General features: G+C 52.2%; 1 protein-coding gene across 1 annotated transcript; it reads left to right on the forward strand.

Moving 5' to 3' along the window:
• Positions 1 to 873: 873 nt before the first annotated feature.
• Aars2 (alanyl-tRNA synthetase 2, mitochondrial) lies at positions 874 to 14,580 on the forward strand. Its single transcript, XM_034521833.2, has 22 exons — positions 874 to 1,125; positions 1,725 to 1,916; positions 2,698 to 2,843; positions 3,066 to 3,233; positions 3,697 to 3,841; positions 8,393 to 8,538; positions 8,706 to 8,814; positions 9,172 to 9,210; positions 9,337 to 9,448; positions 9,834 to 9,967; positions 10,383 to 10,527; positions 10,761 to 10,933; positions 11,044 to 11,157; positions 11,252 to 11,392; positions 11,665 to 11,802; positions 11,885 to 11,994; positions 12,128 to 12,236; positions 12,505 to 12,627; positions 12,822 to 12,932; positions 13,474 to 13,557; positions 13,664 to 13,774; positions 14,166 to 14,580. The coding sequence occupies exons 1-22, from the start codon at positions 898 to 900 to the stop codon at positions 14,328 to 14,330; spliced, it is 2,943 nt and encodes a 980-aa protein (XP_034377724.1). The 5' UTR covers positions 874 to 897; the 3' UTR covers positions 14,331 to 14,580.
• The last annotated feature ends 1,421 nt before the right edge of the window (positions 14,581 to 16,001 follow it).

Raw genomic sequence — 16,001 nt, forward strand, 5'->3', positions numbered from 1 at the left:
ACACCATCCTCACAGCTTCCAGAAGACAGCTTTGTCCTGACCTGGCGACCTGGATTCTCTCATCCCCAAGCAAATTAAAAGACCAAATGTCATTAAGCAATTAATAATGGAGCAGATGCAGTCTGGCTTCCATGTCTCCACCTGCTCCAAAGTACCTGCTTCAGTCCCTAAGGACAAAGTGGCTCTCTGCAAACCGAGGGCAGCAGAGGACCTGGCAAGGTCTTAGAGTGGTGCCTGGCACTTACACAGGCTTCTATACTTGTTGACCACCTCTTGAATACTCACGATCCCTTGGCACTCGTCAGCCTGGGTCAGCACAAACCACACGGCCCACGCACGTTATTGTACCCACACCTGTTCATTTGCAACTCCACAGAATCAATAACACAACAACTGTTACTGCCAGAATACAGATTTTGGAAGCAGAGACATTGTGCTAATCTTACTACTAACGTTCAAAATAAAGCCTAGAACATAACGATCTTTTTATGATTTTTTTTAAAAGACTTATTCTTTATTGTATGTATGTGAGTACACTGTAGCTGTCTTCAGACACACCAGAAGAGGGCCTCAGAACGCATTACAGATGGTTGTGAGCCACCATGTGGTTGCTGGGAATTGAACTCAGGACCTCTGGAAGAGTAGTCAGTGATCTTAACCGCTGAGCCATCTCTCCAGCGATCTTTTTATGATTAACTGTTTAATCCTGGATGAATTAAGGGCCTAATGTGTGCAAAGTAGCTTGCCAGGGGAAGTTCCCTTCTTGCGGAACCACTTCCACCAGAAGCGGAGACTTGCCCTCTGAGTCTTCCACCCGCCAGGGGCCGCTGTAGGAAACACTAGGCGTCCTTCCGTACGACACTCTTTGACCCCGCGAAGCCGTTGCCCGGAGCTAAGATGGCGGCGTCGGTAGTTGCTGCAGCCGGGAGGCTGCGGCGAGCTATTGGGAGGTCGTGCCCATGGCAGCCATTCTCAACCGAGCCCAGTCCACCCCATGGAGCGGCCGTGCGGGACGCCTTCCTGAGCTTCTTCCGAGATCGCCATGGCCACCGGCTCGTGCCCTCCGCTTCCGTGAGGCCGCGCGGCGACCCCAGCCTGCTTTTCGTCAATGCAGGCATGAACCAGGTGAGGGCGGGGCCACTCCGATCGGGGGCAGAGCTCTGGAGTCAGCCTAAGAAAAGCGCTTCAGGGTTGGATCAAAAAAGTGAGGGGCGGAACTCGGAAGAGGGAAGAACTTGGAAGAGGGGCTGGGTAAAATGGGTGGGGAGCTGGTTAGGTCTTGGGGAATGAGCTTGGAAACTTATGGGGAGAAATTAAGTTTATTATCCCTGGATAGCAGGTATGAAGCCCTGAGGGGCAGACTCTGAGTGGAAGACTATTTAAATAAATACAATTCATCTATTAAGTAGATGTTTATTGCGCTCCTGCTGCGGGCTTGGTAATATTCTTGAAGCTTTGACTCTGTCCAACCTCTTCCTTATCTGTAAATTTTACTACTTTTTACTAGGCAGAGGTCTCTGGTTTAGGTTCATTCACCTCTTCTCTACTTCATATACACTAGAAACGCCTGCCTGAGCCTCTGGGGTGCCCAGGGCCAAGACTACATTGCACCCTTGGGGTCACAAATATCATTGAGTTTCAACAGCCATCTGCATCCACTCCCCACTTTAACCTTGTAGTAAGGAACTTAAGAACTCCCCTCCCCGACTTTTATGCGTTTCTAGTTCAAGCCCATCTTCCTGGGCACAGTGGATCCACGAAGCGAGATGGCAGGCTTCCGACGTGTAGCTAATAGCCAGAAATGCGTCAGGGCTGGAGGACGCCATAACGACCTGGAGGATGTGGGCCGTGATCTCTCTCATCATACATTTTTCGAGATGCTTGGAAATTGGGCTTTCGGGGGTGAATATTTTAAGGTGAGTTTCCAGGGAGCTCTCGAGTTAAGAAAGTCTTTGAATGCTGGATATTGTGGCCAAGTGCTAGACACACTGTGTTATGGGGGAAACAGAAAGATGGCTTGGTTGGTAAAGTTCTTGTGGATCTCCAGCACTCCCATTCAAAGTGCAGCTCAACAGTGTGTGCTTGTGATTCTGGAGTTGCCAGATGGGAGATGGAGACAGAGGATCCTTGGAAGCTCACAGACAAGCTAGTCTGGCCTATAGTCAAAGTTCCAAGCAAACGAGAGAGCCTGTTTCAAACAAAAATTAGCTCCTAAATACAGTCACCCCATAGTTGTCCTTTGACTTTCACAGGTGCATGCCCACAAGTTACAGGTGTGTGCGTTCACATGCACACACACACACACACACACACACAATGTCCAGTGGAAAGGAGTATGCCTCACTTCCCCGATTGAAGGAAGGGACTGTCTCCTGCCTAATGGCTGTTTAAAAGTTAGCTGAGCAGATGGCCAGACAGCTGTGCTGAGATAGTCACTGGAGTCACTGGACATAAAGTCCCCAGGTCAGGGTAAGTGGGTGGAGAGGGTTATGGAGCAGATAGAATTCATCTGGGTCTGGAAAGAAAGTAGGCTTATAAGGATGGGGACACTTTCTGGGCATGAAAAACTCAAGGCAGAAGTGGACGTGGCTTGATCTGAAACTAGGGTGGGTAGTGGGAATGGTTTTGTCTTGACCTCATGACCTTGGGTGGCCCCATTGTCACATCTCTCCACCCCCATGGTGGTTTTGCCTACAGGAGGAAGCTTGCAGCATGGCCTGGGAACTACTGACTCAAGTCTATGGGATCCCTGAGGACAGGTTATGGGTCTCCTACTTCAGTGGTGACTCCAAGACAGGGCTGGAGCCAGACCTGGAGACCAGAGACATCTGGCTTAGCTTGGGGTAAGTCAGGCAGGTCCCTTCTTCTGTCCCCTACTTGCAATAGGAAGTGTGGAAAGCAGACTATCAGTACCAACCCTCATGAGTTTGGCATACCCCAGCATGCTGTCGGTCAGCCCTGGGACCCTTCTTCCTGAGATGGACTTGGGTGAGAGGTTGTCGTAGCAGGGGGGTGCCAGCTTCTGACATGCCAGTCTCCCACCGCTTACATAACTTTCTCCCCAGAGTGCCTGCCAGCCGTGTGCTCTCTTTCGGACTACAAGAGAACTTCTGGGAGATGGGAGACACCGGGCCTTGTGGGCCTTGTACTGAGATCCACTATGACCTGGCTGGCGGGGTGGGAAGCCCCCAGCTGGTAGAGCTTTGGAATCTGGTCTTCATGCAACACTACAGGTAATGGTGCCCATAGCTACCATAAGTTGCTAACTGAACTTGCACGCTTTTTTGAAAGAGAACCTGATCTAATTCTTGTCCTTGTCTGTGACAGCCTGGACTAGTTCCTGATGCTCTCTAGCCTCCTGTCACATAATGATGGAGTTGAGCTTGGTTGACCGCTATTATTTTCTTCTAATGTATCTTGACAAGTCTCTCTAAAGACAAAGAATCTGTCTTAGTGGGCATGTCTAGGTCCAGACAAGGACCCAAGCAAGAGTAAGAATGGAGTTAACCTTTCTGAGAAAGGAGAGGATGTCAAGGCCTTCATCCTCTCCATTTGCATAGGGGGGAGGGGACACTGGCCTCAGGACCCTGCTACTCTCAGCCTGAGGGTCATCAGGTTTCTGCTGAACTTAATTAAGCACCTGCCTCAGACCCGCCACACTCAGTTGGCCTCACCTTGCACACTTTTCCTGGCCAGAGAGGCAGATGGAAGCCTGCAGCTGCTGCCGCAGCGACATGTGGACACAGGAATGGGCCTGGAAAGGCTGGTGGCCGTACTGCAGGGCAAACGTTCCACTTACGACACCGACCTCTTCTCTCCATTGCTTGACGCCATACACCAGGTGAGCCCCACTCTGCCTCAACACCATTGTTTTTTAGTTTTCCAGTGTGTGTGTGTTTCCCTAACACTGGCATTACAAGCATATGCCACCGTGCCAGCAATTGTTATAATGCGTGTTATAGAGGTCAAAGTCAGGTCCTCGTGCTTGTGAGGTAAACACTGTACCAGCTGAGCCGTCTCCCCAACCCCTCCTCCCTTGGTGTTGTTGAGACTCAGGAATATTCCCAACATGTGGGAACACTGCAGACCAAGGATCCCAGGGTATCAAGTATCCTGCTGCCTGATGTCACCCCTTACTCTTCCCCTCATCCGTTCAAACTGTGCATGTGTCCTTTATGGAAGGTTCTGGGCTTGGGGCTCAAGCGGACACTGAGGCAGATCGTCCATTTGGGTAAAAGAATTATTAACTTCACAGACGGGAGCATGGCAGGATCTGAAGAGAGCTCAGGCCCCGACGCCATGCCGCAAGGCTGATGGGTGGTCCTTCCTTTAGAGGTCATAGAGGAAGGCAAAAGACTTCATCCCATGTAGTTAATAAGTAGTCCTGCATCCCAGAAAAGAAATGTGCTTCTCAGAGAGTGTCAGGATGTGATGAAAAAGGCGAGTCTACTTGACTGCATCCACTATACTATAAGACCTCTGGTATCCCAAGTCTGGTGTCCTGAGCCTATAGACCAACTTGGGGAATTAAGAGTAACAGCTGCCATTCTCCTGGAATCTAGGCACATGAAGAGTCTTACTGTGTCAGCAGAGTTAGAAATGGGAGAGGGCTTGCCATTTTCTTTAAGGTGGCTGTAAGAGATTGCTGCTGCCAGTGGGTGTGGCTCAACTAGCTTCCCTAATCCGAAACCTTTATGCTAGGTACAGAGGCTCAAATAGAAAAGATATGGACCTATGTCTGTGTGTATGTGTGTGTGTGTGTGTGTGTGTGTGTGTGTGTGTGTGTGTGTGTGTCCTGTGTGTCTGTGTATGTATGTAGTGTGTGTGTCCTGTGTGTGTCCTGTGTGTCTGTGTGTATATGTCATGTGTATGTGTCCTGTGTGTCCGTGTGTGTGTCTTGTATGTCTGTGTGTGTGTATGTCGTGTATGTGTGTGTGTGTGTCCTGTGTATCTGTGTGTGTATGTAGTGTGTGTGTGTATCCTATGTGTGTCCTGTGTGTCTGTCATGTGTGTATATGTCATGTGTGTGTGTCCTGTGTGTCTGTGTGTATATGTCATGTGTGTGTGTCCTGTGTGTCCGTGTGTGTCTTATATGTCTGTGTGTGTGTATGTCGTGTGTGTGTGTTTCATGTGTGTGTCCTGTGTGTCTGTGTGTGTATGGCGTGTGTGTGTGGTATGTGTGTGTCTGTGTATGTTTGTCATGTGTGAGTGTGTGTGTGTGTATTGTGTGTACAAGTCTGTGTGTATCTGTATATACTACCCACAGAGACCAGAAGAAGGCATCAGATCACCTGCAATTGGAGTCACAGGTGGTTGTGAGCCACCCAGTGTGGGTGCCGAGAACCAAACTCCGGTCCTCGGGAAGAGCAGCAAGCCTTCTTCATCTCTCCAGCCCCAAGTGTGTTGCTTTTAACAGCATTGTTTGAAAAGTCTTTACAAACACAAGTAACTATCTCTAGGTGGCTTCAGTTTTATCAATTGTCCTGAAGTTTCTTGGCTCTCAGCCAACAGGAAGTATAAGTTAGATCCTAAACTAAGGACCTTCTTTCCTTTCCGGGCCCTTTCAATAGTTGCTGCTTTTTTGAGAGAGACAGCCAGTAGCAGAGGTAGAATCCTGTGAGGTGTGGGTGAAGCCCATGCCCAAGAGCTTTTCGCTGGGTAGCACACCAGTGTTGTAAGGCTGCTGACATCCACTTCAGGAGTCTGGGCACTGGCACAGGCAAGGCCACCTCTCCTGGGTCAATTTTGGTGTCCCATGAGCTCATCCAAACATCTGTGGTTGGGCATTGGTTCACTGTCAGCCTGGGACAGCATGGGTGGCTAAGCCATGTGTCTGCTACCATCTGGCTGGCTAGTTCTAGCTCAAGCTTGTTCTCATCCCAGCTCAGCTGGATCCAAGAAGGAAGACAGAAGCGAGGTTTCCTTTCTTTATATTCTTTTTCTTTTTTCTTTTTTAATTTTTCATTTTTGAGATAGGGCATCTCAGACTGGCCTCATACTTGGTATGTAACCAGTGGTGACCTCTTGCTTCTAGATCCTAAATTCTGGAATAACAGGTGTGCAACACCACACCCAGATTTCTTTCTCCTATCTTCTGTTGGCCAGAAGAAGTCTCTGGCTGGCTTCAGGCTCAAGAAATAGGGAAATAGATGTTATCTGTTGATGAAAAGCAGCTTTAAAATCCTATAGCAAAGTGGCCTGTGCTGAGGAAAAGGACATTTTTAGAGATAGTCTTTGCAAAGAAGATAGCCAGAGTCACATCTTATGGGTCTTGAAGTCCAAAGTGAGGCTTTTATTCTGTGCATGGGAAGAAGGCTCAGTGGAGCGGATGCAGGAGCTGTCATGCACTCCCGCAGGGAGGGTGAGCTGGAGCCAGATGGCAGTAAAAGCTGAAAAGCCACTGCTCTCAGTTTATCAGTCCAGGAGGGGTGCAGCTTAGATGGTGGCAGGGGAGTAGAGGGAAGATATCTCACAGAGATCAAAGGAAAAGACCCATCAGTGGGTGGGGTGGGGGAGTGGCTGAAGAAGCATAGTGAGTGGCAAGGCAAAGCCTGGACTATAGAGTATGCTTGGAGCCTCTCGGATTAAGTGGCCTGCTGTGGCATATTTGAGTGCATACCAGCTTCCTCTCCCCTGACCGTCACCTCTAGGAAGATCAGAAAGACAAACAGGGAGTCATACCAGCCTGGTCTAGATTTAACATCTGCTCCTGACACATATCAGTGTGTGTGTGTGTGTGTGTGTGTGTGTGTGTGTGTGTGTGTGTGTTTAAATTAAACAGTCTAATGTATCCTAAGCTGCCCTTGAACTTGTCAGGTAGCCAAGGATAGCTTTGAACCTCTGATCCTCTCCTATCTTTACCTTCTAAGTTCCGGGATTACTGGAATATGTCACTACGCCCAGTTTTATGCAGTGCTAGGGGGTCGAACCCAGGGCTAGATGCATGTAAGTTAAGCATTCTGTCAACTGAGCCACATTCCCAAACCCTTTCCCTCTTCTTTAAAGCAAGTGTTGAGGCCAGGTATGTGCAAGCAGATCTCTATGAGTTCGAGGCCAGCTTGGTCTGCATAGCAAGTTCTAGGTCCGCTAGGGCTATGTGGTAAGAGCCTGTCTTAATAAATCAATAAAAAATAAAGTAAGCAAGGGTGATCGTACCTTCTAGAGAAGTTGTTTTAGGGATGGATGATGTCTTAGGATATCTATGGCCGTAATAAACACCATGACCATAAGCAAGTTGGTGAGGAAAGGATTTATTTCAATTACACTTCTATATCATAGTCACCTCAATGGAAGTCAGGGCAGAAATTGAAGCAAAGGCTATGATGGAGTGCTGCCTACTGGCTTGTTCACTGTGGCTTGCCCAGCCAGCTTTCTTATAAGCCCACAGTGGGCTGGCGCCTCCCACATTAATCATCAAACAAGAAAATGCACCACAGGCTTGCGGACAGGCCAGCATGCTGAGGCATTTTCTCAGTTGAGATTCCTTTTTCCAAGGTGACTCTAGCTTGTGTCAAATTGACATGAAACCAGCCAGCACAGATGGGGTGTGCTTCAGGAATCCTCTGTGCGTGGAAACTGAGCAGGTGATGGCCACCGTAGGCCCCACAAGGGCCAGGGAGTCCTATCCACCACTGGCTCTTCCAAAAGGCCATTCTGTTGCTTTAGGTTTTTGCTGGGTGTTGGTTGTTGTTGTTGTTTATTTTGTTTGTTTTTGTTTTGTTTTGTTGGTTTTTGTATTTGATTTTTTTTCCCAAGACAGGGCTTCTCTGTGTAGCTCTGGCTGTCCTGGAATTTGCTCTGTAGACCAGGCTGGTCTCGAACTCAGAGATCTGCCTCCCCAGTGCTGGGAAGACCATTCTAGACGTTGTTTACTACTCTGGTCATTGATGTGAAGCTGGGAAAGTGGGACCTAAAAATGAGGCAGACTAGAGTCCCACGCAGTAACCAACTCTGTCCAGAGACTAGAGTCCCATGCAATAACCAACTTTATCCAGAGCAACAGACAATTTATTGTTAAAACGAATCACCTTCTCACAAGAGTAAGGTGTGCAATCACAAGTGGCAAACACAAGTACACAACCCACATGTGGCAAAAACACTTTTCTATAGAGATGAATGAATGACACCAACTTCGGTAAACTCTCCCATCCGCTACACCTGGCAGGAGCACAAAAACACATTCATTCCAAGAACAACCCGTGTGTTTTGAAGGAACCGAGGTCACATTCGTCTTGATTTCTTGGAGTTTTCTCACTCGCACAGAGAATTTTCCCAGGACTCCATTCTTGGACGGTGTTCCTACAGGATATGGTCGGTTTTATGGCTGAGAACAGGCATGTGCTGGGCCAGGTCAGGCAGACCCAACAGCTGCAGCTGCTCTCTTGTTTTACAGAGCTGCGGGGCTCCCCCTTACTCTGGCCGCGTAGGGGCAGCAGATGAGGGACGAATAGACACAGCATACCGCGTCATAGCCGATCACATCCGCACTCTCAGTGTCTGCATTGCTGATGGTGTCTCCCCAGGGATGTCAGGTGCCCCGTGAGTCTGGAAGGCCTGGTGCTGCAGGAGCGGCAGGGCTGGGAGGGAGGGAAATGGGGAGGTGAAATCAGGTCGAGAGCTCAAAGGGAATTGGGGAAGCACCCCACTCCCCATACTGCTGGCTAGATGATGCTAGGCGTTCACACCTGCACTCTGAAACCCTCTAGGCTAGTTCTTCGTCGGATTCTCAGACGAGCTGTGCGCTATTCCACAGAGGTCTTGCAGGCCCCGCCTGGCTTTCTAGGCAACCTGGTGCCAGTGGTGGTGGAGACATTGGTAAGTGCAGAGCTGCCTCCTTTCTGCTCGCCTTCTGAGACCTTGGGAACCTACCACTGCGCCCCAGCGGTGCCCCACCCTCACTGTCCAGCCCTGCACCCATCAAGGAGACTGAGAAAGCTGGTCTTGCTCACAAAAAGCAGGGAGACCTTAGAAGGATGTTCAGTCAGGGTGCTGGACCTTTGACCTCAGGCTTCCCTTCCACTTACATACCTGCCCCACTGGGAAGTCACTTCCTTATTTGAGTCTCTCCCAAATTCTCAAAGCATCTGAGCCTCCTGGGCAGGTGTCCCTTTATACGAGGGTATGGAGGAAGGGTGGGATGTTTATCTCTTCCACACTCTCTTACACCCCTAGGGAACTGCTTATCCAGAACTTCAGAAGAACTCAGTCAAGGTATTGATCGGGGTGAAGTAAGGGGGTGGGCAGGGGAGGCTGCCTGGAGAGAAGCCTGTCTCTCCTGTAGGGAGAAGCCTGTCTCCAAGGAAACCCAGATCTACTCCCTGCCCTGCCTTGGTTCAGATAGCCAGCCTGGTGTCAGAGGATGAGGCAGCCTTCCTGGCCTCCCTGCAGCGAGGCCGTCGGATCATTGATCGCACTGTTAAGCGCTTGGGCCCTTCTGATTTATTCCCTGGTGAGTTGGGAGCCTAGCCAGAGTAAAGGGATTCTCAGGCACATCAGAGTGAGCAAAGGCTGCAGCTTTCAGCCTGCCTGCCAGGGGCTTCAGACTCACCCCCACCCCAACTCTCCTAACCACCCAGCCACCCAGCCAGCCCCACCACCCATCCCTTGTTTCCAAAGTCAGCTTCATGTTTAAACTGAGACCACCAAAATGCCATGCATCCTGGAAGTATGCTGGGCTACCCTCATTCTTCTCTGACCTTAGAACCCGAAGTTTCAAGATGGCTCCTTGCATGCTGGAGGGGTTTGTGTGACTGAAAAAGCCTGAGCCAGCTCGCTTCCTTGTCCTCCCTTTGATCTGCCGCTCCCACCCACAACCCTCTGCTCTCTTTCCTCAGCTGAAGTGGCCTGGTCATTGTCACTGTCTGGGAATCTGGGGATTCCCCTGGACCTGGTGGAACTGATGCTAGAGGAGAAGGGGGTGCAGCTTGACACTGCCGGACTAGAGCGGCTAGCCCAAGAGGAGGCTCAGGTACAGGCCGTGGGACTCAGCAGTGACCCAGCCATTCCTCCCTCAACCCTTATAGGTGAGGAGACAGAACCACGGGCCCTGCTTAGTCTGTAGAGAGGAACATTAGCCCCAGTGACCAAACAGAAGCAGAAGAGAAGGAGCCCCCAGGGGTAGTTGTGGGAAAGAGACCTGACCCTGAGGCACCTGTCATGTCCGTTTACTAGCCACCTAAGATAGCTCTCTCAAAGCCAGCAAACCCCCTTAGGTCTTATTCCATGCAAGCTGCAGGGTTCACAGAGACAGGGCTCTCAAAGGCTCAATTCCCATCCTGTGGTGTGTTCTGTGCACCTGGCACCCCCTCAACCCCACCCCACCTCACACACACACACACACACACACACACACACACACACACACACACACGGTTGTGTTGTAGCACCGGGCCCGGCAGGCAGAGGCAGTTCAGGAGGAAGGATTGTGTCTTGATGTCCACGCACTGGAGGAGCTGCACCGTCAAGGCATACGCCCAACTGATGACAGCCCCAAGTACAACTACTCCCTTCGCCCCGACGGGGATTATGGTGAGAACCTAGAGGCAGGCTGCTAGGCACAAGCTTACCTGACCTTGACTGGGAAGGAGAGAAATGGTAGCCACCAGCCTCTGACATTGCCCAAAGTGTCCAGCAGGGGTCACTACCTCCTTCATCTGGAAATGCTTTCTCCTTCACCCTCTAAAGCCCGGTACCTTTGCCTCACATCCCAAACTCACCCCATCCCCAGGCCCTAACACTGATAATCCTTCTGCCTCTGGCAGAGTTTGGCCTCTGTGAGGCCCAGGTGTTGCAGCTGTATTTAGAGACTGGGACGGCTGTGGCCTCCGTGGGAGCAGGCCAGCGCTGTGGCCTCTTATTGGACAGAACCAACTTCTATGCTGAACAAGGGGGTCAGGCTTCAGACCGAGGCTACCTGGTTCGTACAGGGCAACAGGTGAGTGTCAGACACCCCCGGGGATGACTCCTGTGGGAGTCAGATGTGAGGCCATACAAGTGGAGACATGACCACAAGCAGTCCTGGCACCTTGGCCCTCTTCTCCCCAGGATGTGTTGTTCCCTGTGTCCCGGGCTCAGGTCTGTGGTGGCTTCATCCTGCATGAGGCCATGGCTCCCGAGTGCTTACAGGTGGGGGACCAAGTGCAGCTGTATGTGGATAAGGTGAGGCCTATCTCGCCACTCTTGATGTCTTGCGGCCCCTGTCCCTCCCCACCCCAGCCCTCACCTAGGACCCTGGGTGACAAAAATATTCCAGGCCTGGCGAATGGGATGCATGGTAAAGCACACGGCCACCCACCTGCTGAGCTGGGCACTTCGACAGACCCTCGGGCCGACCACCGAGCAGCGGGGCTCCCATCTCAACCCCGAACGGCTGCGCTTTGATGTGGCCACCCAGGTGAGCTGGACACAGACAGGCTTTATGGGAAGTGACACACTACAGGACAGACAGGAGGTGGGTTGACTGGTGTTGAGGACCTGGGCTGTGGGTCAGTACCGTGACACTGTCCCTCAGAACCTCACCTCAGCAAGGCCCCTCTACTCAGGACACTACTTCTGCCTCTAGCCACTCCTCACCTTGTCCCCGATGGGAACATCAGCCACCCTTTAATGAACAACAGCAGTCACCAAGCCTGTGCCTGTTGCTCTGTGTCCCCACCCCACCCCCAGGCCCCACTGACCACAGAGCAGCTACGGACAGTAGAGTGCTACGTGCAGGAAGCCGTGGGGCAGGATAAGCCTGTGTACATGGAAGAAGTGCCCCTGGCACATACTGCCCATGTCCCTGGCCTCCGCTCACTGGATGAGGTATGTTGTAGACGGGTGATCCCAGAAGGCTTCCCCCGTCCTCCCCGGGCATCTAACAGCCTTTGTCCCACCGTCCTCTCAGGTGTACCCAGACCCCGTTCGGGTAGTGTCAGTGGGGGTTCCTGTGGCCCATGCACTGGCACCAGCCTCCCAGGCTGCACTGCAGACCTCAGTGGAGCTGTGCTGTGGAACGTGAGTTACTCTTAGACAGGGCTGCCCTGTCCCTGAGCCCTGGATCGTCATCCTCCCTCAATCTTAGCAGCCACCATCTTGTGCTCTGGGCTCAGACTTCTCCCTTCTCACCCCCTTCTTCATCTTCCTCTAGGCACCTGCTAAGTACCGGGGCCGTGGGGGACTTGGTGATTATTGGGGATCGCCAGCTGGTCAAGGGCATCACTCGCCTACTGGCTATCACTGGGGAGCAGGCCCAACAGGTTAGAATACTAGCAGCCCTGGAGACTTCTGAATGGGGGGTTGAGGGGATGAGGGGGACACACAGCTGACAGGCTCAACAATGCCCAGTGGAACACACACTGTTATGATATAGCATCTGCCAGCAGCTGCTAATTTAGGCCTGGTTCCTTGACTGGCCCCACCTGGCAAACATTTCTGATATGGCCCAGACTGCAGTGAGATATGAGACCCTGTCCTAGGAGGGTGACTGTAAGTCTGAAGCCTTCACTTTCTTGTCCCCTTCCATAGGCCCGAGAGGTGGGCCAGAGCCTGTGTCAGGAGGTGGAAGCAGCCAGCGAGCGACTGAGTCGGGGCAGCCGAGACCTGCCGGAAGCTCACCGGCTATCTAAGGACATAGGACGTCTCACCGAGGTCAGGGGCCACCCTCACCACTCCAGTCCCTACCCTCCACTGGCCATGTCCCCTCCTCCATCCCTTCCTGGGCCCTTTCCATCCTTCCCAGCCTTCCAGCTGGCCCAGATGTTTGTCTTCAGGGTAGGTATGGTGTCTCCCCTGGCACTGTAAGTCAGGAGAAGGGCAAGGGTGACACACGGCTCTGACCATAGGTCGCAGAGTCTGCTGTGATACCCCAGTGGCAGCGGCAGGAGCTACAGACCACACTGAAGATGCTACAGCGCCGGGCCAACACTGCCATCCGGAAACTGGAGAAGGGCCAGGTAAGAGAAGGTCAGCCATGCCTCATAGACATCACCTCACTAACCCTAGGAAGCTTCCAGAACTGGGATCGAAGTCCGGGACAGGATTCTATTTCATGTGCTCCCGTGTGCCATATCAGCAAGCCACTCCCCACCTATGCCTGGCCACAGCTCCTGCCCCTCCACCCCCACCCGCCCACCTGCCCACCCGCCACCGCCGCTGCCATTCCTGTCAGGCAGCCTCCTGACTCAAATGCCGTTCAGCCTTAATTGCTCTTGATTGTCCCCTCCCAGGCCATCTGTGCCATCTGGCCTTCCTCCTCTCACCTTCAGCAACTATTGTAGGCCCTGTGACAGAATAGAAGAGCCGAGGCAGTCACAGAAGGTCACAGATGGAACCCAAGAAAGCAGGCCACACCAGGCAGAGCCCCTGCCATCTCTCCTCAGAGCGAATGGCCTTTCTAGAGAAAGCCCGGGAGGGAGGGGGCTGTTGGACTGGGTCTCAGTTCAAATGTGGAGTAGCCATCCTGGCTCCTCTGCTGCTCCTCTGTCTGCCCCACAGGCTACAGAGAAATCCCAGGAGCTGTTGAGACGGCACTCAGAGGGGCCTCTGATCGTGGACACCGTCTCTGCCGAATCCCTCTCAGTGAGTGTCGTGCAGTGGCCTGCCTGGGGCCTGCAGGAGGCCAGGTCCTGCCTGGGAGGTCCTGGACATCTGGGGAGTGGTGGGTCACTGTGTCGCCCTCATACAGGTGCTGGTTAAGATCGTGAATCAGCTGTGCAAGCAAGTTCCCAGCATGTCTGTGCTGCTGCTCAGCCCCCAGCCTACTGGCAGCGTCCTGTGTGCCTGCCAGGTGGCCCAGGTAAGAGGGTCCCAAGAACCCACCCTAAATGGCCTGTGCCTAGATGTTTCCACCTCTTGTATTCTTCCAGACAGGAGATGTAGGGTACAGGGAGATAACCTATGACAGGAATAGAGCAATCTCTCCTCATCCCTAAAGATAACTCCCTTCCCCTCCCCAGAAGGCATTGTGAAGTTCCTTAGCCACCTGCCTCAAGGCCCCAGTTCGTGGCTCATCACTTCCATACGTATTCCCAGCCCGTTCCTCATTGCCTCACCAGATGACCCTCTCCTGTGCCCAGCCCGGAAGAGGTTGCTCATGGCTGGTGACAGCATCCTTGAGGGTCCACTGAATGGGTAGCAGCAGTGAGGACCATTCCACACAGCTTCCCCTTCTGATTCTCTTCCCCCAGGGTGCCACACCTACCTTTACAGCTGAGGCCTGGGCACTAGCTGTGTGCAGCCACATGGGAGGCAAGGCTTGGGGCTCTCGAGTGGTAGCCCAAGGCACTGGACACACTGCTGACCTGGAGGCTGCCCTGAGGACAGCCCGAGCTTATGCACTCAACCAGCTTTGACTAGGCCCACCCAGGGCACAAGGGACTAAGAGGCAGGCAAGCATCTGGAGCCCTCATGGAACCACAGAGCTGTCCTGGAGGCTGAGGCAGAGAACCAACAGCCAGAGGTATCTGAGCCAAAGAAGGCCACCTGGGCCACCGGGAGATGAGCAAAAACAAAAATGAACTGAGAGGCAGCAACCCCAACAAATGTGAAGACCCGGGCTGCTATAGCTGGGAGCAACTATTAAAAGTATTTCATAGGACCGGAGACTTGGCTTAGTGGTTAAGAGCACTTGTTGTTCCTGGAAAGGACCCGGGTTTGATTCCCAACATCCACACGGAGGCTCCCAATCTCCTCAAGCACCAGAAATACATGTGGTACACAGACATACACGCAGGCACTCATGTACACAGACACTCATACACACAAAATAATAATTTCTTTGGGGGAAAAAAAAAAGATGTTTCACAGAAGATTGGAAGTTCTAGAGGATTCTGTCTTTGGAAAAAGAGTGACCTGCTCAGGCCCTTAAAGTGCCCCATGTGCTTCCAGAGGCCCAGGGTCAGCTCCCAGCACCCACGTATGGCTCACAGTCGCCTTTAACTCCAGCGGCAGTGGGCCCATTGCCATCCTATGGATTCTGTGACCACTGCAAATCCGTGACATACACAAAAGAAAAGTGGCCTTTCTCGACGTCATTGGTCTGACCACTCACCCTAGTAGACAAGTCCCTAGTACCTCAGGCTGGACCATCCAAGCACACATGTTCAGAGTGGGGTCAGGATTGGCTGGATACCAGGAAGAGTCTCCTGACTATCAAGACCCAGAAATGTCATATGAAAATCGGACCAGTGGGGCACACACCCCTAGTGCCATTTTTTTTATTAACAATGACTGAAGTAAAGCCATGATGGCTCTCTGATAAGCTGAGCAGCAGGGCCTGGTCAACCGACAGTGACGAGGACCGGAGGTAACAGCTTTCCTCTTGTGAAGCTTGGGGGTGGGGTGTTCATCAAGGATGAGAAAGGGGAATAATGGGGACAGTGGTGTCACCATCTCTGGGAAGGGTGTCTGAGCTAGAAGGGGCGTGAGCCTTGAGGAAACCTAAGAGAGATGTTTGAGCTGAAGGAACAGCGGGTGAGGCTGAAGACAGAGCAGTGATGGACTTTTCTATTTGGTTGGCCTGAAACCCCCTGTGTGGGCCAGGCTGACCTCTCACAGAGACACCTGTCTCTGCCTCCCAAGTGCTGGGATTGAAAGCATACACCACCATGCCCAGTCAACAACAGGCTTTTAAAACACAGCATGTGCCCCAAGACAGAGCTGAAGCAGGAAACAACTGAAGCCGGGGCTGAGCAGATTGCTCAGGAAAGCACTTACTCTTTGAGCATGGGGACCCAAGTTCAAGTGCCAGAAGCTACATAAGCCAGCCATGGTAGCATGCCTTCATAATCCCAGTTAGGCAGTTGGGGGGGGGGGGGGGGAGGGTGTACAAAGACCAGGGCAGCAAAAGACCCTTTCTCAAGGCGGTCAGCACCTGAGGATCAACACCTGAAGTTGGTGTTCTACCTGACACATGCATGTACACACCTGTGCACCTATCTATACACACGGACACATACTTGCACAAATGAAGCTGAAACCCAGCATTTGAAGCACAATGGAGCCAAGGAATGTAGGGAAGACCC

This window comes from Arvicanthis niloticus, chromosome 17 (genome assembly GCF_011762505.2).
Source record: "Arvicanthis niloticus isolate mArvNil1 chromosome 17, mArvNil1.pat.X, whole genome shotgun sequence".
Classification (NCBI taxonomy): Eukaryota; Metazoa; Chordata; class Mammalia; order Rodentia; family Muridae; genus Arvicanthis; species Arvicanthis niloticus.